Source organism: Cetorhinus maximus, chromosome 15 (genome assembly GCF_964194155.1).
Source record: "Cetorhinus maximus chromosome 15, sCetMax3.hap1.1, whole genome shotgun sequence".
Taxonomy (NCBI): domain Eukaryota; kingdom Metazoa; phylum Chordata; class Chondrichthyes; order Lamniformes; family Cetorhinidae; genus Cetorhinus; species Cetorhinus maximus.
Window position 1 is genome coordinate 60,017,874 of NC_135893.1, and position 27,617 is coordinate 60,045,490.

At 43.9% G+C, this 27,617-nt stretch overlaps 1 protein-coding gene across 1 annotated transcript in view; it reads right to left on the bottom strand.

Moving 5' to 3' along the window:
- Positions 1–24,573, bottom strand: part of grid2ipb (glutamate receptor, ionotropic, delta 2 (Grid2) interacting protein, b) — a 115,725-nt gene extending 91,152 nt beyond the window's left edge. The window contains exons 1-2 of the mRNA XM_078557645.1: positions 23,995–24,573; positions 17,748–17,902 (exon numbers count right to left, since the gene is read on the bottom strand). Of these exons, the coding sequence (XP_078413771.1) occupies positions 17,748–17,902; positions 23,995–24,573 (734 nt within the window). The remainder of the gene's footprint in view (positions 1–17,747; positions 17,903–23,994) is intronic.
- Between the last annotated feature and the right edge of the window lie 3,044 nt (positions 24,574–27,617).

The window sequence follows — 27,617 nt, forward strand, 5'->3', positions numbered from 1 at the left end:
AGGATCCACAGTGCAGCATCAGAGAACCTGTGCACCCTCTCCCTTGCTCCTCAAGCAAGCTTGCAACGTGCCACTGTGTGCCAGTTAGAGCACAACTTAATTCCAGTGGAAGTGGGTGCAAGAAGCCCACATATATTGCTCCATGAAAATTCCATCTAATTAATACAAGTGCTAAACCTGCTGTTTCAGGTTTAGTGCCTCAAAGTTCAAATTATGATAATCAGAAATTAGGACCAAAATTGTGTACTAAATCCAGACTTTCAAACAGGAGAGTGTTTTATCAACGCTGCACTCATTTGGTACATTTTTACCCTTTGGCCAAAGTAACCCTCATTACATATTGGGAGGCACGTTTGGAATATGCATTCGAGAGGACACTGTTGCATTGGTGAGACTTCAGAGAAGAGGGACTGGCCTCTCACAGAAGTTCAACGAGTCAAGAATTTCCTTGTGTGGTTATACAGCAAGAGGATCCCAGAGTCAATACCTAGTCTGTGCTGAAATGGTGAGGCTATTAGGATTGACTAGGACAGGGAACTAATTGCCAGAAAGCTTTACAATGCACTGTTTACCACATTATATTCATACGTCATAAAAAGACATATGGACTTTGATCAGGACCCAAAGAAGGGAATAAAACAGCTACCTCAAAATGTCTGGAGGTGCAGTGCCGAAGGAGGCTCCGTCTCTCAACGGGGACAGTGATCTCCATCTGTCTGATGATCGGCCCTGAGATCTGCGCCAACTGTGTGGGTGGGCACCCCATGCCAGTGGCATTGAAGGTCATGGCTGCCCTCAACTTTTATGCCACCGGCTCTTTTCAGGGGTTGGTGGGTGATCTTTGCGGAGTCTCTCAATCAGCTGTCTGCAGTTGTGTCAAGTAGGTGACAGATGCTCTGTTCAGGGGTGCATTGACTTTCATTCACTACCCGCTGGGACAAAGCCAGCCAGAGGCTTCGCAGCGATTGCTGGCTTCCCCCATGTCCAGAGTGCAATCGACTGCACACATGTGGCCATCAAGGCACCAGCAGGTGAGCCCAGTGCCTTCGTCAACAGGAAGGGCTTCCACTCCATGAACGTGCAGATAGTGTGTGACCATAGGATGCAGATTCTGCAAGTCTGTGCAAGGTACCCAGGCCTTGACACATACATCCTCAGACACTCCTAGGTGCCGAGGCTCTTCAGTGTTCCAGCCTGGCTGGATGGCTGGCTGCTGGGTGACAAGGGCTATCCCCTCAAAAAGTGGTTCATGATGCCCCTCTGCCATCCAAGAACAGAGGCTGAGCGGCGCTACAATAAGAGCCATGCCTCCACAAGGGCTGTGGTAGAGAGAACCATTGGTCTTCAAGATGCGCTTCCGATGCCTGGACTGTTCAGGGTGCACACTCCAATACCCCCCCAGATCGTGCGTCACTGATAGTGGTTGCATGCTGCGCCCTCCACAATCTGGTGCTGGAAAGGGCAGGACGCAGTGGAGGAAGAAGATGTAGACACAGATGCTCTGGCTGCACACGATGAGTCCAGTAGTGAGTCCGAGGATGAGCACGCTCAGGAGAACGCTGAAGGGATAGACGCCGACCCGGGCAACCTCCAGGGAGGCAGGAACACCCGGGAGGCTTTAATCCAATGAACCTTCAGCTAGCCTACTGATGATAGACCTCCAACACATGCCAGGGCTGCAGGCTCCATACTCGACACCTGACAGCAACATCTGCATGGTTAGGAACATTAACTATGTGCCTTGTCACTAAAGCTCAATGACAAACAAGTCACTCATAACATCATGGGTTCCCATACACCTGCAGAAGTAAGGAAACACCCTGAGCCTTGTTCACAAATAAAGCATTTAATGAATGTAAAAAATAAAACTGTAAAAAATAAAACAGAAAAGAAACTAATTCAAAGGTGTTGAGCTGCACACCAAATTATAATCAACTAATAATACCGGGGCAACACCAGCGAGAAGCCCATGGTGTGCCTAAGTTGCCTTAAGCTTACGTCTTCAGGTGCTATGTCTAGGTGCTCCCCGCTTGCTGGCACTGGCATTTGAGACAGCCTGCTCACTCTGCTGACCTGTTGGCCTTGATGACCTTGGCGGGCGTCCACTGGCCTGTGGAGCCTGTGATGGTCCCACCTGGGAGGGAGCGGCCAGTGCCACAGCTGGCATCTCCCCAGGCACCACAGCCTCATCGGATCCCATGGTCACTGGCAGAGGAGCTGCTGCCCTCATCCGGAGCACCCTGAGAGGAGCCCGCAGAGACGACAGGCAGCTTGTGCGTCGATGTGAGGTCGCTGCGGACCTCCCTGCTCACCATTGATGAATGGGCACCTGGATGGGATACCGGGAGCCCAATCCATCTCCCACACTGACACTGACCAGCTGAGGTCAATGCCGCTGTGAGGGCTTGCAGGTCCAAACGCATTCCCAGGAAGCCCTGATTGTTATCCTGGAGGAGCCTCTCCACGAGAATCGCCACTCTATCCATGGAGGAGGCATTGCACTCGGCCTTGAGGGTCAATGCATTACTGATGCTCCACATGGACTCCTCCACCACGGAGACCATGCCACACGTTGCCTCATGTATCTCTGCCATATCCTCCCACAGACCCTGCTGGACTTCCAGCGTCTGCTGCCTCAGGGACGATTCCAGAGGCACATCATAAGCCACCAACTGAGCATGTGCCTGGTCCCCTGCAGTCCTCTGACTGATGGCGCCATGGGCACTCTGTCTCCTGCACCTCAAGCGAGTGTGAAGTGCCCTTACCACTGTGCCCTGGGACACTGGCCAATGATCTAATCCCCACCGAGGCGCTGGTGCCTGCCTGGCTGAGATGGTGTGACTCTGGTGCTTGTAATTCATCCAGGCCCCCAGGTGTTAGTGGCGGCCCTTCTGCCTCCATGTCCCGGCCCTGCTCCGGTAAGGCTGAAAGGAAGAACAAGGACATTTGATTAGTTGAAGTCAAGACAATGTCAATGTGCATGCCTGGCCCCTGGATCAGTTTGCACTCCTCCTTCCATAATCAATGGAAAACCCATGTTGGAAGATTAAGTCACTAAACAGTCAACGGAATGGTTGTAAGGACAGACATGGTGACCTCAGTGCACAGTACTCTTACCTCCCCCTGGCACCCCAGCCTCACTGCTACCGGTGGACCTGGGCACATGGCGCCTCTCCAGCTCCAGAGCCTCCTGCTCGTATCTGGTTATAATCGCCAACTGTGCCTGGCCTCCACCAGTCCGCATCCGCTCTTCGTTATTGTGGTGCGGTCTTCTCCTGAAAAGGAGAGGGGAGCATTGATTAGTCCACCCTGTACCTGGATTGCCATCACATCCCTGCCACCCCCACTCGAGCGAAACATTGCAGGACTCATGTGAACCGTGGCCCTGGAGCAGCCAGGGCTGACTCCCTTGCCCAGATACTGCCTCCATCACATTTGCCACCCACACTTTATGAACTTCCAAAGTAAGGAGGCACAACACATGGAGGTTCCACATGGAACGCCAAGCACAGCAGGTGGATGGGTGCCCCTCCACCTGGAAGTTCCCTTCCCAGTCAGTCAGTCAGCAGCCTGACTTTGACATGTTTCAGTTCCAGCACTGCACCTAGGTGCAGATCCTTGAGGTTGCCCCCAAAACAGTACTGTGGGTGTAAATCTACCACATGCAGCGGATACACAACCCAGCACAACCCTCTAAGGGTGAACTAGGCATGGGCAATAAATGGTGGCCCACACAGTGAAGGCCACATGCCGTAAATTATTCAATGCAGTAACTACATTCAGAGTTGTGGGGGTGGGGCCGGGAGGGCATTCAGAGTTGTGGGGGTGAGGCTGGGGGTGGGGGGGGAACCTAACTGCTGTGTTAAGTGACCCATGCCAACACGGTACTCACCCTTCCCGAATGCAAGAGGTCGTTGAAGCGCTTGCGGCACTGAACCCAGGTGCGTCACACCACATCGTGAGCTGACAATCTTTGCCACTTCCAGGCACGTTTGGATATGTGGGGGGGCAGGGAGGCCTCCTCCTCCCATCCTTCGGTACGAGGATTTCACGCTGAGCTGCACCTCTGAGGGCAGAAAGGCACTTGTCTGAGGTGCGAGGGGCACATTGCCTGCCCTCCTGTCAGGCCTGCTCACCAGCAGCACTCTCAGGAGCTCTTCTGGTGGCCATGGTTGACAGCCTTTGGAAAGCTGCCTGCACGCTCTTTAAACAGGCTGCCGGGTCACCATTGGACCCGGTGGTCATTGCAGTTCCGCTGCCACCCACCTCCTTCTCCCACTGTCCTCAGGAGCCGCATTTCATGCTGGGAAGGCCTTAATTGGCCTGCCTGAGTAAAATGGCAGCGCAGAGCTGATTGTGGGCAGCGATTGTCTCCATGCCCATTCCCGACCGACAGGGAGAAAATTTTCCCCTTAAACTCAGATGTGGACAGAATCATACTTGGCTAATTTGTCACCAATGGTCACTCTCCAGGCTCTTGCATGAGGGCTGGAAATTTGAATGAGAAAAGATTAGGTACTCAGTGCCTGTGGAACCACAACTAGCCAAGGTCAGGATCTTCTGGAGAGGTAGAACAAAACCAATCTATTTGATAAACAATGTAGATGATGTGGCTAAGTAAAATTTACAGAACTGAACTTGTTTGCATTGAAATAATGATGATCAAGAGGGGACACAATACAGACCTTTACAATACTATGAGGAATCAGTAATTTAGAAGTAAGCAGCTCATTTAACTTAGACTGTGAGCACAAATTAACGTGAAAGCAGAAAGTAGAATTTCACTTCCCACAGAGACCTGAGTATGTGGAACAGACACCAAGCAAAGGCAGCTGATGCTGTGCCAATTACAAGGAGCTGCATAACTATCTTTTCTAGAACAAATTGAAGGTTATAATGATTAAAAAAAACACAGGGGATCAAACATACTGCACAACAAGCCTTGCCTGTCCTGCTGGGCCCAGGGAATGCACTGCCTTTGAAAAGGGAGTGGAGTTGCCTGCGGTGGATTAGCTTCCTCATTAAAAGGGGAAGCTAGATTGGGTCTATGCAAGGGAAAACTATACAACCTGTAGAGGGACCATTTCTTTTTCAATATTGCTTTTTCATATTTAATGACTATGGCAGAGACAAAGACAGTAGCCTCTGGAGGGTTGCTGCCGGTATTGCATCAGCAGCTGATTCAGGGACTCCAGCTAGGTTACGCCAAGAATCAAAACTCCAGCTAGATTACGCCACAGCCACTTGAAGGAATCCACCTGTCTACACCAGGGCCAGAGTGTTCCAGTCCTGTTGGCATCAGGCATCATTGTGAGCAGGGGGTGACAGTATGGCAAGAAGGCCAAAAATCGGTTCCACGCCATCGTGAAACCAGTTTGCAATCGTCCATTCCACCTGTTAATAATGGGCCGTGTTTCCCACCTCTGCACATCAGGAACCTAATTTCAATACTTTAGCATCTCATTATAAGCCCTGCTCACTGGAATCATCCCCCAATGCTGGATCATCTGGGCACATCAGCTTGATTGCATGCCGATGTGTTCACAATTGTACATAAGTGACGTGCACCTGCCGAGCTGCACTTTGCTTGGGACTGAGGTTTGTTTGCCTACCTTGCTTCAGGCAGCACTGCGCTCATCAGTGCCATGCTTCACAGGCAGCATCACATCACTTTTAGCGGGGCTCACGAGCAGGTCTCTACCTACCAGACGTAAGGTGGCTTTTTAACAGCTACAGGGTTAGACCTTACTTGGAGAAGGGAGTGAAGTGGCCTCAGGCAAGGGAAGAGCCTGCAGGGTGAGGGCTGTACTGTAGAAGGGGAGGGGGGGTATCCCAGGGTGTGTGTAGGGGCACATGTTGATCTGTGCAAGTGGCCTCAAGATAGTGAGGGTCGAGGAAACAGTCTCCAGGGGAGATGAGGCCAGATGGAAATGTGAGGGTGTGTGAGAGAGAGAGAGAGAGAGGCAATGTTGAGTGGGTGAGATGCCAGTGAATGTGTGATGGTCTTGCGAGTGAGAGTTTAGAGTGATAAGATGGTTGCCTTCCCTTTGCAGCACAGGTGAGTTAATTCAACCGTTTCCTGCACTGGATGGCCAAAATCTTGTGCACAGCATTGATACTGACCATCTCTGCCACCACCTTCCAAGCTGGAGTGGTGAGACTGATGGGCCTCCTCAGCCAGAGCTGGGGCGGAGGACATCATGGCAGTACTCCACGGTGTCCAGAAGGAATCCCAGGGATGCATCACTGAATTGAAGGGCTGCATGCTTCTTGACTTTTGGGGCCTTGTCTTCACGGGAGCAGTCATGGGTTGCAAGCATTGAAGTGTGTGCGCAGCTGCAGTTTAAATATGGCGCCCTGTGTAATGATGCAGCAAAGTAACAGTGTGGTGGGCAAATCAGAGTCCACCCGCCAGTGAGATGGCGTGTTTCCTGTGGCTGTATAATTAATGAGGCGGGAATGGGACAATACGGTGAGAAAACCTGCCATTGTGGCCAGCGGGTAAAACAACAATTTTCCCGCCCACTACCACACTTTGTGCAAATCTGGGATGGTTCTGCCCCAGGAATAGAAATGTAAAAATTTAAATGGCAAACACCAGAGTTCAGAAACAGAATACACAGTGTTCACTATTGATTTGCTTGTTTCATGTCTTCTTAAAATTAGTGATGTTATCAGTATTGCTGAAAGAAGAGATACGTCAAAGCTTTTCGTCTTGCACTCATCAGGACACTCACACTGACGGGTACAAAACGAAAAGCTTCAACGTCTCTTTTTTTCAGCAATACTCAATTTCTATACTAACAAACTAGATGTTATCAGTCTCAATTGCCTGCCTGGACAGTCCACTCCAAACATTCTTCACCCTCAGTGTAATTATATTTAATCTGGCCATTCAGCTTCCCTCTTCTGAGCTCTAACCCATGACCCCTCGTTGTTATTCTCAGGGCTTTGGTAAACAGTTTCTCAGGATTCAATTTGTTGTCAGACTTAAGAATCTTGAATACCTCAAGATTTAAAAGTTAATTCTTTTTTTCTCTCCACAGATGCTGCCAGACCTGCCGATTATATTTCGAAATATTTCCAATACTTTCTGTTTTATATCAGTTGCATACCCTTTTGCTGATGAGGACAGCAATTCCCTAAGTGTTTCAAAATACCCTTCCTCAGGGTAGTCTCTATATTTTACCCCTGAATAACATCAACCTCACTGGCCTGCGAGTTCCATGGCTTTTGCTCTTTTGTAAATGATGGGTGAAGCATTCCCTTCTTTCCAATTCTTTGGCACAATTCCTGAAGAACCCTACCCAAACACTACCAATTTTATTGGTCATTTCCTCAAGTAACCACTATGTGTAAGCCATTCACCCTTAGGCCTTATTCCATTTCAGTTCCTTCAGTGTTTTCTTGCTTCCTCATGAGTAATGCCCTTAAAACTTCCTCATTTCCCTGAATATCAACCCTCATTGAGAGTCAATGGCTTCTTCTGTGACCATTGAAATGCATTATTTCTGAGTTGCTGGATACCAGCTTCCCATTGGTGCATTCAAAGGCCGTACTACCTCCTTGACTCGATTTATTCTGGATGTTTTTATAGGAGCCTTTCATATTGCTTTTTATATTCCCACAATCCTAAATTCATTGCCTATTTTCCTTGTCTACATTGTTTTCTAAATTTCTTCACCCTATTATAGCATTACAGGACAATGCAGCAAAGAAGGTCATTCAACCCAGCCAGCCTGTGTGGCTCTTTCAAAGAGTAATCCAGTTAGTAACACTTCACTGCTCTCTTATCTCTGAACATTTTTCTCCTACACATATTCATCCAATTTCCTTTTGAAGGATCATATTCAATCAGACAGTGCATTCCAGATCCTAACCACATGTTGCATAAGTATGTTTTCCTCATGTCACCTCTGGTTCTTTTGCTAATTATCTTAAATTTGTACCCTCTGGTTATCGACGCTTCAGCCTTTATTTATTCTATTTCAAACTTTAAAGGTTTTAAAGTCTACTCCCCAGGTTTACGAAGAACAACTTCAGCTTCTCCAGTTTATCTAAAGTAGGCTGCCTGGAATTGGACACAATGCTGCAGCTGTTTTATATAGATTTACCATAATTTCCTGGTTTTTGTACGCTATACCTCCATTTATAAAGCTCAGGATCCCTTATATTTCATTCAAGGTTTTGTTAACCTGTCCTGCCATCTTCAGAGATTTGTGCACAAAACCCCAGGGCTGTCTGTTTTTGCACACGCTTTAAAATATTGTACCTTTTAGGTTGAATTTTCCTCATTCTTTTTGTAAAAATGTATCACCTCACATTTTTCTGTATTAAATTTCATCTGCCATGCGTTCATCAATTCCACCAGACTATGTTCTCTTGAAGTCTATTACTACTTTCCTCACTGTTTACTACACTCCCAAGTTGAGTCAACTGCATTATAAAATTGTTCCTCGAAAGCCCAAGTTCAAGTCAGTAATGTACATCAAAAATAGCAGTGGTTTAGCACTGAACTCTGAAAAACACCACTGTATACCTCCCTCCAGTCTGAAAAACAGCCATCATCATCTGTTTTTTAACCCTTAGACAATTTTGTATTCCTGCTGACACTGCCCTTTTATCTGTTGTACTTTATCAAATGCCTTGTGAAAGTCCATATACACAACATTACTGCACTTCACTCATCCACCCTAATGTTAAACATGATTTATCCATAGCAAATCTGTGCTAGCTCTCCTTTATTAGTCTACATTTGTCCAAGTGGCTATTAAGTTTTTTCCTGGATTACTATTATTAAAAGCATCCCCACCATCATTAAACTATCTTGCCTGTAGTTGTCAGGTTTAGCCTTCTCCCCTTCTTTTAAATAAGGGTGGAACATTTACAATACTCCAGTTCTCTGACACCACACTATCTATAAAGGATTGGGAAATTGTGGCTATAGCATCTTCGCAATTTCTACCCTCACTTCCTCAGCAACATAGAATGCATCCTATCCGGACCAGTTGACTAATCCGCTTTAAATACTTCTAGCCTTTCTAGTGCATCTATGTTTATCTCCCAGCAACCTTCCCATTTACTGTAGACTTTTTTTTATTCTTTCACAGATGTGGGCATCGCTGGCTAGGCCAGCATTTATTGCCCATCCCCAATTGCCCTTGAGAAGGTGGTGGTGAGCCACCTTCTTGAACTGTTGCAGTCCATGTGGTGTAGGTACACCCAGTGCTGTTAGGAAAAAGTTCCAGGATTTTGACTCAGCGACAGTGAAGGAATGGCAATATAATTCCAAGTCAAAATAGTGTGTGGCTTGGAGGTAAACTTGCAGGTGGTGGCATTGCTATGGTTCTGCTGCCCTTGTCCTTAATCTAGGTGGTATAGGTCGCAAATTTGGAAGGTGCTGTCGAAGGAGTCTTGGTGAGCTTTGTCAATATCTTCTTCCATGATAAACACTGATGCAAAGTACTCATTTAGCACCTCAGTTGTTCCTTCTGCATCCACCAATAGATCTCCATTTTGGATGCTTATCAGCTCCACCACTACTCTGATTACCCTTTTACACGATTTTAGTCCTATCGAAGATCTTTGGATTCCCTTTTGTGTTAGCTGTCAATTTATTCTCATACTGTCCTTTTACCTTCTCATCTCCTTTTTCACTTCTCTGTACTTTTTACATTCATCCTAATTCTCCCCTGTATTATCAAGATGACATTTGTCAGAGGCTGTCTTTTTTTGCATCATCTTACTCTCCAACTCTTTCGTCATTTGGGAGATTTGGCTTTGGTTTTCTCCCTTTCTTCCTTATGGAAATGCACCTATACTGTAACTGAACCATCTCTTCTTTAAAGGTCACCTATTGCTCCATTATATTTCTGCCTGCCAGTCTTTGACTATAAATTATCTGGGCGAGGTCCCTCTTAGGGACTAAGGATTAGATCCAGCAACACCTCCTTCCTCATCAGGCAAATATATCAATCAAGAAAGTTCTTCTGAACACTTTAGAAATTCCAGCTCCTCACTACACTTAAGACAATCACTGCTTAATTCAGTCTTGGATTAAAATCTCCTATTATCACTACTCTATAGTCCTTGCACCTCTTAGCAACTTCCATCTAAATCTGCTCCTCTATCTCCTTTATTTGGTGACCTATAAGATACACAAAGCAGTTTAATAGCTCCTGTATTGGTTCTTAGACTCCTACGTGTCTACCATTAACTTACTGATCTTTTTCTATGGAATACACTCTTTTGTTACCCTTATTCTTTGCATTACCCCATTTGTCATTCATTCATCTGCTTTATGTGTTTCTTAACTATACTGATTCCTCTAATATGCTTTTCTAGTCCAGCTGCATTAACTGCTTTCTCAACTCCCCAAAATCCACCTTCCTAAAATTAAGAATCTCCATTGTATTCTCTTTAGCCATGGTGAGTCAAACACCAAACTCAATTCTGTTATGACACTGTTTTCAAGACGTTCTCTAGCTTTAGAAATATTGGTTGATGATAGAACTCCACCAGTCCTATATCAGGGATAGAGATAGTAGCTGATTAAAGGACCTTACATGTTTTGTACCAGAGACTGAGAATAGTGGATGATTGAAGAACTCGATCTCTACTAGAAACAGAAGATAGCAGCAGATTGAGGGACCTCACCTTACTCCACCAAGGATTTAGAACAGTGGCAGATGGATTTTGCCTATAGCATTCCTGGGGCTGGAGAATGCAGTTGATTGACAAACTCTACCTGTACTATACCTCCTGCAACCCTTTCTTTGGCCATCACCCCACGTGGTTAAACCTGCCAGGCTACACGTGGGATACAGACCTCTCCCGCTGCAGCAACAGGATAAGGCCCTTAATTGGGCATTAATTGCCCATTTAAGGACCTCAATTGGGCCACAGGCCTCCCCCACCACACATAATTGAGGCGGGGGAATGTGGGCCGGTGGCACGGCACACTAATTTACATGCCCACCTGCCTGTTTTCCCACCCGCCTGTAAAATTCAGCCAATTTCTAGGTTTGTGGATGACACCAAATTGGGCAGGGAGGAAGACAGTCATCACTGAGGAGGGCTGCAACTAATTACAAGATGACATTAATAAACTTGCAGAATTGGCATATAATTGGCAAATGTATTTCAACATGTGTTACATTTTGGTAAGAAAAGTAAGGAGGTCACATATTACTTGGAAAATAAATGAAATGGAGGAACAAAGGGATCTGAAAGTACAAAATCACAAACCATTAAAAGTTAAAAGTGCAGGTTAATAAGGGCACCAATAAAGGAAACAAAGAACTAGTGTTTATTTCTAAAGGGGTAGAGTTGAAAAGAAGTTTTGCTAAACTCATTAAATGTTGTCAGACCAAACTTGAAATACTGTGTATATTTCTGGTTGCCATATTACAAAAAGGATATGGAGGTGTTGGAGAAGATGCAAAGAAACTTTACAAGGATGATGCCAGAAATGTGAGGTTATACCTGTCAGGAAAGGATGAACAGGCTGAATCTTTTTTCTCTTGAAAAGAGAAAACTGAAGACTGACCTAACAGAGGTCTTTAAAATTACAGGTTTTAATAGACAGACAATGTTTCCACTTGTGCAGAAGTACAAAATTCGAGGGCATCAACATAAGAAATGTCAAAAATGTCAATGTCAAAAAATCAAATTCAGAAGCAACTTCTTCACCCAAATCATGGTAAGAATGTGAAATTCGGTGCCAGAGGGAATGTTTAAGGTAAATAGTCTAGATGTAAGAGAAGCACATGAGGAAGAATGGACTAGAGTTATCCTCAGAGTTAGCTGATGAAAGATGGGAGGAGACTTGAATGGAGCAAAAACACTGACAAGGACTAAGTGGGCTGAATGGCCTGTTTCTGTGCTGTGCATTTTGTACAAATTCATGTAATTCTATGTGAAACAGAGTAAAGCTTCATCTACTGTGTCCCATCAAACACTCAGGGCAGGGACAGCATGGGTTAGATGCAGAGTAAATCTCCTGCTACATCATCCTATCAAACCCTCCAAAAAGCAGGCACAGCATAAGTTAGCTATAGAGTAAAACTTCCTCTACCCTGCCAGGACACCATGCATAAACTCTTCCTTATCTGGATTCATGCCTGAGGGAAAATGGACGGTACTGAACATAATACAACATCCAGGCTCCGAAATCTTACCCATTTTAATGACATCTTAAATTCATAGAAACCAGCAATCTGATATTACTCCTTGGACAACTCTTAACAAGCTTCTCTGTTAATATAATTAAAATCCCCTGCTCATTAACATTATAACCTGCCCTTAATTAGCAGATCACTTCCAATGCTTCAATCAACCAGAAAGAAAAGAACTAAAGATATAAATTACACCTCTGGAATTAACCCAAATTAAACCACCCGTGGTCTCACACTGATAATTATTCACATTGTTTGTGTCATAAATATGTCATTTAATTAACCCTAAAAGCACAAGTTGTGGGAGGTTTTTTTATTCTTTCATGGGATGTGGGCATCACAGGCAAGACCATCATTTATTGCCCATCTCTAAATGCCTTTGAACTAAGTGGCTTGCTAGGCGATTTCAGACAGCAGTTAAGAGTCAACCACAATGCTGTGGTTCTGGAGTCACATTTAGGCCAGACCAGGTAAGGATGGCAGATTTCCTTCCCTAAAGGACATTAGTGAACCAAATAGGTTTTTACGACAATAATTTCATAGTTACCATTACTGAATTTAAATTCCACCAGCTGCCATGGTAGGATTTGAACCAGTATCCCCAGAGCTTAGCCTGGGCCTTACTAGTCCAATGACATTACCACTATGCCATCATTTTCTCATCTTCCCTAATTTGCTCAGGTTATTGCCACTGTAATTTCAGTGGAAACCCTGTTTACATGTAAATAGGATTATTACCAAAATTATAGTAGGTGAGTGGGAATTTCCTGGAGAGATTCACCCCCATCATTTTTATTGTAATTACATCACATTTTTGTGCCAAGTAGGGTGAGAATTACTCACTGTAAAACTGGAAAGAGCTTATTTTTTATCTTGTAGGATGAGGAAGCTCACTTTGTGACAATTTGCTATTTCTTCAGTAGGATAAGGGTTACTTAGTGCGTAACTATTTTGAGTTCCTGCAAAGGATTACTCAAGTATTGCTGGTTACTTAGCAAAACAAGGATTAATTACTGTGTAACTGTACAGAGATACTGTTTATTCAGCTGGTAAGAGTAACTATCTGTACTGACTACCTGATTATCCAGCAGGATAATGATCATTCATTGTGCAACTGTATGAAATTGCTGATTATTTAACACAGTGCTGTCTAATATACTCGGCCACATGTGGCGAATCGGCCACAGACATATGGTGAATTGATGTTCTATCAGTTGAGACCTTTTAATCAGATGGACATTCGGACCCTGCGGCAGTCCATTCGACCGAGGATATGGTTCCAGATTCTGACACGATCCGTGACCATATCAAAAGTAAGTAGAAAATCCTACAGGAAAAACAATCTTTAACATTAAAAAAAACTGTAGCCTCGCTTCATTCAAGTATGTGGTAAAGAGGCCTCCGCTGAAGGAAGTGAAAGTACATTGAAATATTTTAGTTGCTACTCTATAACTGGTTGCTGTGCATTGATTAGTTGCTGCTACTAAAAACATTCTCTGACAGAGCTGCTATCACAGTGCAGTGCACTATTGTTCACCTTTAGTCCTGTCCCTCAATCCCAGTTTATCTCTGGAAGATTGCTACAAGATTCACCCCAACCTTTGTAACATGTGGCGCATATGGTGACCTGATCGACAAAAGTTTGACCATATCCTATTGGAAAAATACTGATTTACCAAGGCAAGGCTTATGAAGAGTTCCAGTTCATCCAGCCAGATGAGGGTTAAAATACACATCATATTAGGTGCTAAATAACTATTTCTATTTGTCTAGCCAAGGAAGAGAGGTTTGAAAAGCCACAGTAGTTAAATGAGCAAATCAATATTTGCTACTGTTTTGTGGATTCCCAGGAATAAAAGACTATCAGAAACAACATTCCAATGATGGATTGTTTAATATAAAGTACTGCCCTTCACTGGTGCTACTGATGGGTGTCTCAAAATCAGAGCCAGATGGTGAGAATCAGCAATAGCGTCCGATTTTAAAAGAACAAATTAGACAGTTATGATTGTGTAAAGAGCTCTGTTAATATAGGTATTTAAAACAGAAATACCTAACCTCCCTTTTTCTCACTAAAAGCAGCGTCTAATAATCTTTAAGCAATGTTTTGTGTTCTATCTACTTATTAACTTCACCAGGGGACATTAAAAGAAATCAATCTAAATTCATCCTCGCTCCGTTAATGTTTAAGACCGGATGTGTGTTTCTAAATCTCTGTATATTTTAAAGGAGAATCCAGCTGAGCCTCTAATGTAAGAACTTAAGATTCATACCGAAAATGCCGTGACAAATTCCTGTCTTTCCCCATTTTTCAAAAGTCTTCAGTATGCAGCACACACCTTGCACAGCAGTCGGGCAAACATTTCATCCCAATAAAAGCACCGCACGACCAGAGGTGAGGAAGCTTCAAGGTGCAGGTCAGCTGCCTCTCAGCACGTTTGCTGGATGTAATGCACAGCACCACTGTTCCCTCTCACTCCAGTCTCTCACTCAGCATCAGAACTGCAAACAGCTCTTCCAACACACTTAGTGATTTTTTTTTCTCTTGTAGACCCAGTTTTCACAGGAACAGTAAGTAGCACGCTGGCTCACAGAGTGCTAGTTGGGGAACGAGCTGTGTTGGGTGGTGTCTAGCAGTTGAATTAGTTTGGTCTTGTGAGTGTAGGCAACAGTATCTGAGAGATCGAGCTGTGAAAAAGCAGAAGGTCCCCGCTGAATATCAAGCTCATCTATCAATTTATCTGCCAAGGTGTACATCTTTAGATAATTAGTTCAACTCAAGAGCGACAGCTGAGATTAAATGGAATAGTTCAAGAGAATCCTGCACTGAGGGAGAAAACTCGCAGGTGCCTCCACCTCCAAGGTGGATGTAATAGCTGTGCACCAAATACAGTCTCTGAAAGGATACTCCTTAATTGGTTAACCCTTCCTTTCTGGCCCAGGCAAAATTCTCAGAACTAATATCAATAGGGTGCTTGCTGAAGATAGCTTCCGTGTTGCCAGAAATAGGGCCACATTAATGACATTTTGAGCTGATCTGAGAATGATCTCAACAATGCAGCACTCTACCAACTAGCAGCATGAAGTTTGGTTAATGGCAGTGGAGAGTTCATTTAACAAGTACTGGGAGGTTGACCAAATGACAGAGCAAGAGTTTAACCAATTAACAGTGGACAGTTTGTTGGGCAGTATAGTGGCAGTGTAGAAGCTGTGCTAAGCTCAATGATGAAAACATCGAGCTTCACTGATTGAAGTGCTGAATCAATAGCAGGTTTGAGCTTGGCAGAACAGCAGAATAGAAATCAACTGAACAAAGTGCCAGGTTCATTTGGTATGGGATCACAGTTTCACTACAAGAGCTAAAGGACTTCATATCAACAACTGATGTGGGGAGAAGAAAGAAGGTTTCAACCCAATAATTTCACTTACCTGAGGCAGCTTGTTTTTCAGAGCGACAGTGTTTCGTGCTCCACAGAGAGCTACAATCATTAGTCATATTCTAAATGTGTAAGTAGCTCACACTGTTCAGACCAACTGGTCTGAAGATACTGCCTGACACATTTGCCTTCCCAACCTTCCAGTACCCAACCTAGGAATAAATGGGTCAAGAAAATGTCAGGGAATCAAAATGTGCTAGGAAATTAAAGATGAATAATAGAGAGCTGAAGAAACACTGGGAATATTGGCCAAGGGGGAGGGATAGAAACAGATCTACAGTATGAGCCTGAGGACATTTTCCAAAGATAGAACAACGAAAAACACAAAAAAATCTAGTTCACAAGTTGGATATAAATCTGCAGTGTCCCAGAAAGTGAAGTTGGATGGTGCGGGGAAAGACAAATAGGCTAAGATCCAATCAGGGCAAAGCTGTCAGAGCCAAGATCTAGTATTTTTGTCCGTTCCTGTACATCACAGAGAATAAGAGAGAGACAGAAAAAGATAGAGATGGACAAGAAAAGGGAAGCACAGGCAGACAGGAAAAAAGATGGGCAGGGAGTTAAAACAGAGTAAAAGATACAGAGAAATAACGAGAAGAAAAATAGAACTTGAGGAACAGACAGAGAAAAACAGAAAAAGAGAGAGATAGACAGAGCAATATAAAGAGGCAGAATAGACAGAGTCAGAAACAGTCCAACAGAGAGAGGCAGATATACAGCAGAAAATAAACTGTTAAACACACAATGAGGGAGACATACATAGACAAATACAGATGCTCGGGGAAAACCTCAGAAATAGAGAATGACACAGAGATAGGCGTGGAGAAAGAGATTGAGAGAGGAAAATAACAGACATACAAGGAACAAAGAATCACAGAGAAAATATGAAAGAAAGAGGGGTGTATTAATTACGGAGGGCAAGGGTGATACATAAATTTGAGCACAAGGGATAATATCTTAAGCTCAGTGCATGAGGGATGGTGAGTTAATTTCAGGGTGTGCAGGATGGCGAGTTAATTTCAGGGTGTGCGGGTTGGCGAGTTAATTTCAGGGTGTGTGGGATGGTGAGTTAATTTCAGGGTGTGAAGGATGGTGAGTTAATTTCAGGGTGTGTGGGTTGGTGAGTTAATTTCAGGGTGTGTGGGATGGTGAGTTAATTTCAGGGTGTGTGGGTTGGTGAGTTAATTTCAGGGTGTGTGGGATGGCGAGTTAATTTCAGGGTGTGCAGGATGGCGAGTTAATTTCAGGGTGTGAGGGATGGCGAGTTAATTTCAGGGTGTGAAGGATGGCGAGTTAATTTCAGGGTATGTGGGATGGCGAGTTGATTTCAGGGTGTGAGGGATGGTGAGTTAATTTCAGGGTGTGCGGGTTGGCGAGTTAATTTCAGGGTGTGTGGGATGGCGAGTTGATTTCAGGGTGTGAGGGATGGCGAGTTAATTTCAGGGTGTGCGGGTTGGCGAGTTAATTTCAGGGTGTGAGGGATGGCGCGTTAATTTCAGGGTGTGAGGGATGGTGGGTTAATTTCAGGGTGTGTGGGTTGGTGAGTTAATTTCAGGGTATGTGGGATGGCAAGTTAATTTCAGGGTGTGTGGGATGGCGAGTTGATTTCAGGGTGTGAGGGATGGCGAGTTAATTTCAGGGTGTGAGGGATGGCAAGTTAATTTCAGGGTGTGAGGGATGGTGAGTTAATTTCAGGGTGTGAGGGGTAGTGAACTCCCAGAGTTCAAGTGGTGGTGCATCAATTGTTTTTGACCACTATGAATTGATCAGGTCCCATAGGTTCTTTACCTTATTTTACTGAAGTTTGTTTTCTCCTCCTTTGCATGGTCTTTCTTCTTCGCTCTGCTAATCAGCCAGCAAGTTGGTAGCTGACGAATGGGCGTGGTGAGGCAAGCTTAGCCCAGGGGAGGAGTGTGATGGTTACCTTGGCCTGGGGAATTGAACACTTTGGTTTTCCATCCCTCACTGTGGGATGCAGTGGTCTGCCAGTGGATGGACAGGAAACAGAGGGATGCCATGTTTTGCAGTTAGCTTTGAGTCATGTGTAATCATGTTGTAATGCAGCTGTGTTGTAAGACCCTAGTGCTTTTGAGCAGACTCCTCTGTTCTATCATGTTCTCTGTCCAGTCCCTACCTGATGTCATCAATGAGCTGCTGCTGCTCTTCGGTGCTCAAAATCATAGGGAGTGCATAGGCCAAGTAATCAACCTTACGCTCAGTTGCATACTGTTTTAGGAGGGTGAACAGCTTCTCTTTCGCTTCAGGCTGCTCTCCAAGCACAGCATCAATCTGCATTCAAAACAGAAATGTTGGTCAGCAGAGTGGAGAGTTAAGAATAGCACAGGAGCAGTGAGAAATGCATAGATACAAAGATGCAGCTACAAAGGTATCAGAGACTTCATCTTTCCCCACACTCATCCTGGCTCCTATTCTATTGCAGAGTTAAACACTCTGACATGTCGTTTGCACCAAACTGACACCTACCTCTTCATCTTGGCCAAAGGAGAAAAGGATGACTGTATCTTTTTGAGTGCTCCCTGGGCAGCTTGTTGATGAGAAATGGGCAGGAAGACCCTTTGCTGAATCCTTATCTCGAAAAAATGTCTGCTGGAATTTTCCTCTGCCCCTTTCCCTTGGTTTTGGTGGGGGATGGGGGGTGAGGGGTGGTGGGGGGGTGGAGGGGTGTGGTTGGGGAGGTGCAGATTGCACCACCTTCTGCTTCTAAATGAGAGCAAGCAGGCTCTCAGGATCTTATAATCATTTTATTGTGTTCAATTTTATGGCGGGCCTCTAATGCATTTCACATCTTGAAACTTCCTCTTCCTCCTGGGGATAATACCTGGATTTATTTATTTATTTATTATTCATTCATCGGGTGTGGGCATTGCTGCCTAGGCCACCATTTATTGCCCATCCCTAATTGCCCTTGAGAAGGTGGTGGTGAGCTGCCTTCTTGAACTGCTGCAGTCCAGGTGATGTAGGTACACCCACAGTGCTGTTCAGGAGGGAGTTCCAGGATTTTGACCCAGCAACAGTGAAGGAATGGCGATATATTTCCAAGTCAGGAAGGTGAATTCAGATTTTTGTCCACGTTTGAACCAAGGCTGTAATGAGGTCAGGATCTGAGTGTCCCTGGCAGAACCAAAGCTGAGCATCAGTGAGCAGGTTATTGCTAAGCAAGTGCCAGTCATGGCACTGTTGATGATACCTTCCATCACTTTATTGATGATCGAGAGTAGACTGATGGGGTGGTAATTGCTGGGTTTTGTGTACGGGATACATCTGGGCAATTTTCTACATTGCTGGGTAGATGCCAGTGTTGTAGCTGTACTGGAACAGCTAGGCTAGGGGTGCGGCAAATTCTAGAGCACAAGTCTTCAGTACTATTGCCAGAATACCTGGATAGAAGAAACATTCAGATCCAGGTGATATGCACGGTAAAGGCCACTGTGGCTTTCTGCAGTTTCCTGTCCATTTCTATTGCTCCCTGTCCCTCCTTATAATGGTTATCTACTGTGTAGTTTTTAGTTATTTTAAGACATTGTTGGTCTGTCCCTTTAAACTGCTGCAGCGAGTGAAATGCAGCAGTAGAATAGTATTTCTCTGCCTGAGGTAGTGTTGGGAGTTTTCTCTGCACAGGTAGTTGATCTGCACCCAGGAAAGTGCAATGGAATTACATAAGTGAATCCGTAACTTGATTTCCTGTGCCACAAAGATGAGAGGTGAACATACCACATCTTTGCCCGATAAACATAATTTCAAACAAACACATCAGAAATAGGCAAAAAACCAGATCTTCTGGAAGTATGTGGAGAAACACACAGATACAGTTGACACACAGAAAAGTCACAAGCACAATTCACACACAAAGGATGGAATTTAATGCCCTCCCCCGAGGTGAGTTTGGTGGCGAGAGTATTTGATCATGTGGGAGGGCAGTGGGTAGAGCCCTGCCGCCTTCCTGCCTCTGCTCCTGGATGGCCTTCCCACCCCGCCTTCAATTGAGGCCCTTAAGTTGACAATTAATGCCCCCTTAGGGCATCATCCTACTACCACGCTATTCACCTAGCAGCAGGCATGGGACTTGCCATGTGGGAAGCCTGAAAGGCTGTCAGGGGTTGCTTGCTGACTTCCAGAAGTGGGGGGGTGGTCCCTCGTTTAAAGGCACTCAGTGCATGATCGAGGGACTCAGCATCAGGAAGGGCCGCTGAGAGCCATCCCCTGCTCTTGCTGCTGACCCTCCTCACCCTGCTCCCCATGATCCCCATTCTGCCATCACTCACCTGTGGCCTGAGTCCCTTGGCGATCCTGGGCTTTGGGTGGGTGCATTGCTGGCAACAGCCATTGCTGCTTCTGATGGCGCTGAGCAATGCACAGCTGCCAGCCTCTGATGGCCAGCAGCTCTTCGGGAGCAGGATTTCCACCACCCACCACCCCACCAATCCCCTTGATAACAGGGAAGGGCTGCTGCTGCCCAGTTAAGTGACTGAGACTTAAATATCACCCACAAACCTAACTCACACACATGACATGCCTCATCAATCTTGCCTGTTAAAAATGAATTAAGTACTGGAGCAAAAATAAGGTTCAAAGATGGAGTGCAACAGAGGCCCTGTAAAACTGATCAAACAGAGCGTGTGTTATTGAGATAGTGTGGGATATATCATACTGTTGTAATATGGGGTATATCACAGTGCATTAGAGTGGGATATATTAGAGAATGTTACAATTAGACATGTAGGACATAATACTGTGTTACATTGAAAGGTGTGGGGCAGTGATTCCCAAAATGTAGATCAGAAATAGCGAAAAAGGTCACGAGAAATAAAATCACATTAATTTCATTTGATCTTCAAAATATGATAATGAATTGCAAGGTGAAATGCAAGACGTGATAACATACATACTACCTTTGGAGTTGGAATCAAGCCCCACCAATCATATTTCTGTGTAATGTCTGTTACGGATATGGCACACCCATGCGGTCAATTCATTGATTTCTGGGGATTGCAGTTTTTTTTCTGGTTACATCTGCAGTGAAATGAATGTCTTTCAAAAGTCACAACTACATAGTTAGTGTGAGTGAGAGTCACAACATGCATGCCCATGCGTCTCATTAGGTCTGATGAGTACATAAAATAATAACATTCTGACAAAGTACTTTAAAAACACAGATTTTCATATTTATATGATGGTTTACATGCTGATCTATAACACTTAAACTTTAATTATATATTGACTGTTAGTATTCTGCTTTATGCTATTTTGTTTTAGTTGGGGTCGCATTAATTTTCAAGTGCTCAATTGAGGTCATATGGAAAATAGTCTGGGAAGTGCTGGAGTGGAGTATATCTAAGAATGTTACAGTGAGAGATGAAGAGGTATCAGAGAATGTTACACAAAGATATGACGATATCAATGTATAGTATCAGAGTAGTTTTACCGGTTAGCTGGTTCCAATTATTTGTGTAATGTCTGATTTGTGATACAGAAGAAGTGATGTCACCAGTCCTGGTTAATGACTAATTGGTTATCATTTTAGAGCAAGTCATGTTGGGCAATAAAGGGAATAGGATATTGCAGAGGGTGCAGGAGTGCAAACAGAAGCTGGGAGTAAAAAACTGTTGGGGGCATACATCCTCAAGTTTCTGTTAGCTGATCTCTGGCTCTATGAATAGCAAAAACCTGCAACAAGAATCCCTATTTCCCTCCAAGTCCTGACAACAAATACTACTCAATGGCATCCCTACTCTTGTTGTAGTGCCCAGAATAATGAAACAAGTACTTTCTATGCTTGTAAACACTGTAAACGTGGCTGCAAATCTTGCACACGAGCAAATCTCCACATTGGGAGGGTTATCAGTTGAAAGATTTCAGTTTTATCATTCATTGACCACACTGGAGTTGCCAGGAACTGACTATTCCCAAAGTTAACTTGTTCTACTGAGCAGGCAGCAAGGTACTCATACAAAGCCTGTGGAATCCTTTATTACAGATTATCACCAGTACTCGACTGCAATCTTAACTAGATGGCCAAGCGGGAACGCATTGAGGCTTTCCTGCCAGGTAAAGACGTTCAGGAAGAGGAGCCAGCACCAGAAGAGGCCCTTGTGGAGCCAGATGTGAGGAGACTCTGGGAGCCAAACCCATAACCTATCTGGAGGTGGCTTGTGGCCTCTGGGTCACAAAAATTTCTACCAACTTTCTGCCTGGAATGTTTGGGAAGTAAGCTGCTGGAACAGTGGGCGTGTTTCCAACTAATCTTGCTACCCACCTGCCCAGAGTTAAAATCAGGGCTATTTCTATTTTTGATGGTATTGTCTTATCTGAGTTTATGTCCCTCCTGAGGAGGTATTAGCCTGATGGAGCTGAAGAAACCTGGGACCAGATTTTCCCCACTACAGAGAGGGTATCTGTCATAGTGAAAATGGTGGACAAGCCCAAACTTCCAAGTTCCTCCCTCGAAAATGGAACTTACTATTTTTGCGGGGTCAGGACTGGAGTTGGGCCACGGTTCACATATGTGGGGTTTATGCAGGCAGCTGACCATTTAAATCCTCAGCTGCCTCCACTGATGTGGGATTTTGGTGGGCTAGGAGTTTGAAACCCGGAGTGTGCAGATTACTCCAGATAAGATCTGGTCTGAGCATGGTGGATTTGTTTGGATAGACAGGGTATTCCTTTGGAGAGGTAAGATACCCCTTTGGATATGGTCCTGGGACACCTTTGGGAGAGGTAAGGCACCCTTTAGGATTGATAAAAATAAACACGATTGTGTGTAAAAAGTGGATAAACTCATTGGAACTGTCAAAGCTATCAAAGAACTGTCAAAACATCAATAGAACTGTAAAGCAGTCAATGGGTTTAGCTCTGCTGGGCTTTAAATTAAAAAAAAACAATCTGAAGTTTAAAAAAATTAGTGCTTGATATTTCATTCTGTCTGTTGACATGAGCCTGAGGGTTTTCATTATAGGATTTGTGCTGCAAAGTCTGATTTTACAAATTAACATTATCACAGCGGGGTGCCAATTAAATGAGCGGTTTGATTGTCAGCTCCAAGTAGTTATAGAATAGAAATGTTTATTTTTATAAGGGATTAGTTGAAGGAATTTCTATGTATGAATGTTTTTTTTAATCAATGATAGTGTTTTTTTGTTTAAAGTAGTGACATCCTCAATAGACACATAACTTTATTTTATGTCAGCTTAGCTACTGAGCATTGATGGGGATAGTAGGTGAGTTGGAATGGAGGGGGTAAGGGCAAAGAGTGGTGAGTGGGGGACATGGTTTGGTATGAGTTGGCACTAAGTTAGCATGTGGCTATAAAGGTCCATGGGGATGTGAAGGGGCATAGGGGACATGAGGGGCCATGTGGGGTTGGTGGGGATATGAGGTAGCATAGATTGGCATGGATGAAGCATGAGGAGTGCGTGGTGGGGGGTAAGGGATGAGGGCTGGAGGGCAGTTTTTGTTTTATCTTTTTTTATTGCATTCAACAAAGTATCGGAGCACAGAGGCAGGCCTTGCGCCCAGTCCACCTCTGCACATATTCTGGGGGCGGCAGGCCCAACTTCAAATCCAGTCCATCCATCTGGAATGAAAATCAGAACTGTGGGCCGCCATTTTTAAAGGTTGGGTGCGCAGAGTCAGAAATTCTCCCAGCTCTATGCAGCCAACCCGGGGGCGAAATTTGGGCCCTGGTATTTACACAGTTTAGTAGGTGACTTATATCAGTTCAATTACACCACCACCTGAAGCCTTTCCACACCACTTGCCTCGTCAATAATATTTGCAAGGACTGTCTAAGGAAAAGCATTTTAAAAAGCTGAAGAGCGCGAGAGTGAAAATGTGAATCAGAGCACACACATGTTAGGAGAAAAAGCAATTCCAAAACATGTTTAGCTACGTTCTGTTTTAAGAACAAGACATATTAAGACAGTTGACAATTATAAACCAAAATGATTGAATCTCATTTCAGATGAATGAGAGCTGACTGGTTAATTATAGTTCTGTTAACTAAAGAAACTCTTTCTTTTCTGTTAACTGTTATGTTTAAAATAAGATATTTCAGGACCTACTCTGGTGAGCTGCCTTTGTGCCCTTCTCCAGTGCTGCCTCATTCAAATGGAAAACAGGCTCCAAAGGAGAATGTTTCTCAATTGTGTTTGTAACAAAAGTTTAAATGTGAGTAAACATAACATGTTCACAGTTTAACTATGGGGGAAAGAATTCTCTCTGATATTGTCAAGTCTGAACTAAAGCACCTTTTTTCACTGAGTGGGTGAGTCCCATTATCCACAGATCCCAACAACTCTGCAATTTTGCAAGTTATCACCTATTATCATGAATAGGTCCTTTCTCCTTGGCAGGCAATCTCCTACCTTTTTGTTGAATTCCAAAGCTTTGCACTTCCTTTCCTGATGGATTGCATCGGCATTCTGGACATATTCTCGGATACTGCTGCTGATCCGTTTTTGTCTCCTCCCAAAGCACAGTACTCCCAGTTTCAAAGGTTTTCCATGATTGGCCTTTATCATGGCAGCAGCAACTTCATAGTGTTTTACTGGGATCCCATTAACTTCCAGAATATAGTCACCGCTTTTAAGTCCAAACTCAGCCGCAGGAGAATCTGGGAGACAATCCTCAATCTGCAAAGGACTCTCACCGCTCAGGTTGAAACCAAATCTTCCATCTGCTGCTGGAAGGAGGTCTACTTGCTCAATACGAGACACTACACCAATACTAGGAGGAACAGTTTTACAACGTCTGGCTAGATTTATTAATATGTCACAGTTCAAGGATGACACATCCTGTCCCTCGATCTCCAGAATCTGATCTCCCGGCTGCAGACCAGCAACATAGGCGCTGCTGCCCTCCTGGACAGAAATGATGTAACAGGGACCATTCCCACTGATACGAAATCCAAACTCTTCTGGCCATCCTTGATTGTTGTTTGGCATTGTAGCAACTGGAGTAAAACAAAAGAGGAAATTTTAGACATCAAAGGAATTAAGCCCCTTTCAAACATCCTGGATTCCAGTACAGAGAAAGCAACTTAATAAAAAACTTTATAAAAAAATGAAATAGAAAATAGTCATGAGAAGTGTAATGTCAGTCTACAGGGGGTGTTTTTGGAACCCGGTGAGGTCACTGCTTGGGTCCTTAGGCCCATATTTTCATGGAATCCTGGAGACTCCTTGGAGCTTCCAAAATGGCAGGTGGTACCTTGATTCAGAAGTCCCACCCCATTTTTGACAGATCCAATTTTTGCCAGTAAGGGCAAAGGGGAAGGCATGATTCATACATGAGGGAAACCCAAACTTAGCAGGGCCATTTGAACCCAGTGCTGAGTTTAAACAGACCCCATTTTGGCTTTTGCATGGGCCTGAACCTGCAGTGTGGAAGTCATACATTTATGGAGTAGACATAACACTCTTGAAGAGCAGATAAGGTCTGTATAACTGTCATAGTGTGAAGTTATTTAAATTCCCAACCCTTTAACAATGAAAAAAACAGGCTAACAGGCTGCAAGTGTCAATGAGAGTTAAAATAACACTCTGTTCTGGCAGCTTCAATAGCTGTTGACATTTTCCCAATAGCTCTTTATGAATGCTTGGCTGATTTCCAAAAGCTAAATTTTCTCAGCAAGGCTGTTCTAAGTTCTAAGTTCACAGTTTGATTGACAGTTTAAAGAGTCTATTAAAGGATTAGATGAATTCGATGTGGGGCATGAATAAGAGTTTGTTTTTATAACAGATTAACCACTTGAGATTTAAAAATTTTGAACGGGCTTTCAAGAATAGGAGAAGTTTTAATATAGTGAAAGCTGTAATAGATTTATAGAGCTTTCTTTTATTTCATCTCAACATGGCTCCTGAGGTCTGCCCATGGTAGATACTGGGTGAGCTTGCCAGTATGATATAAGGGCCGGGGGATTGGCATGACTTGGCATGAGTTGGCATGAATTGGCATGGAGGGTATAAGGGGCCATGGAGTTTTGATTGGGTGACTCTCTGTGGAGAATATTGTCTCATTTGCTTGCAATTGTTACTGGGAGGTTTCTCATTTAGATTCTTTGTGCTCCATTTGCCAAAATCTCCTACAAGGAAATGCCCAAAATGGCAAGCATGAGGAAAGTCCTATCAGAAGATTTATTTGACACTATTTTGATGAACATGGCCCTTCCCCGCTATATCTGAAATTCCACTGCTTTGTGCTACATAAAAAATATCATATAAAAAGAAAATCATTGTATGAAATTCTTTGGGGTATTAGTTCTAGCTGATAACAGCCTATGATATGATAGAGGATATAGTAAAAACAGTCAAAGGAGAGAGCCGAGAAACACTTAATGCCATTGAATAAAACAAAAGAAAAAATAGACATAAAACATCTTCAGAATGATGCAGTATAAATTTGGAACACTGAGTATCATAATTTAATGCAAATTATATGAAAGCAAATAGAACAGGCCATCCACACACTCATTTGGGTTTAAAATGTGACCCATTTTCATGTGTGTCACTCTTAAAGATAAACATGAACTGGGATCCATCTCATTCGTTTTGATCATAATTCTCATTCTAATCTTTCACCAATGCGAAAAGCACCCTAGATAGTTTAGAATGAACCTTGTGTTTTCTATCAAAAGCATTTAAATCCATTTCCAAGCAGACTTCTGTAAAATTAAAATAATGAGAGAAATTTTGTCACCTGAAGTTATATATTTCCTCTGATAAACCTATGCAGTTATGCTTCAGCAAAAGAAACAGGCTTGCTGCCTTCATTATAAACGATAGGTGGTGAGTGAGAGGCCAAACAGGTCTGAGTTTTAATATCCAACACTTGGTGGGCAAGTTTCCCTGACAACACTCAATGCTTTTCACCCAACTAAACAAAGATTCAGGTTTAACATTGATTGATCTTGGCCTCCCATTATCTGTGATTGAGGTCCTGCAAAGCAATCCCACTGGCAAATTTTCCTGACAGCCTGGAAGAAATGAGGAACTCAACCTTTAGCAAGTCACAGACCCATATCCTACTCCCTAGGTCCTAACACACTGGAGAATTTCCAGTATTTTTAGAATGAAGTCTGGTGTCATATGTTTGTTATAGGTTATGCATCACGTTATCACTTCATAACTCACAAAACACCCCTCCCACGAACCTTTACATCAGCTGATTCTTCACCTTACTTGTTGAAGCTACAAAGTTTGCACTACACAAGGATTCACTGCCATTAGGCATGGTTGCTATGGAAATGTAAACCAACAGATTAAAAGCCATTTGTGAAACAGTTCACAGCAGTGTGACACTTACAGAAATCTTTGGGTGAAGAAGGTAAATCACTCGGACCCTGACTCAAGCCATGTCTGGACCTTCGGCTTCTCAGCAGCCTCTTCACTCGGCTCACAATACTTTCCCTTTTAGCCATAGTCACAGATTTATAACTATGGCCGTACTGGTCACAGGATAAAACGAAAGTCCTGGGTTCAACTTCACCTCAAATGCTTTAAAAAAAACTTTACAGCATCATTTTCCAAAGCAGAGAATCCGGTCAGCCGCTTTCTGATACTGACACCACCGTCCTTCTCATGCAGTCGACTCTTGTGCACCAACCTCACACGTTTGTCTTTTACTGAATCTCTGATATGCAGAAGGAAGTCCTGCCTCCTGCAGAATGAGAACACGTTTCCCTTTGAATTCATCCCAACAGCAGCTGATGCGGGAGGAGCTGCTCAGTGTCCAGAAAACAGACACACACACGTGAAGTGCAGGAACACCAATCATTCTGCTCTTAATTGCTGCTTTAAAAGAACCAGCTGGGGATATTGAGATGTAAATGGACTTAGAGTCTGGAGAATTCTAACATGGATTATATCGGTAAAGAACATTATGGGCTCAGAAGAACTAGGGAAGTGGATCAGCACAATGTGACTGACATGAAAATAACATTGACATCTTACGTACATTGATCCAGTGCAAGAAAGGGCCCTCAACACTC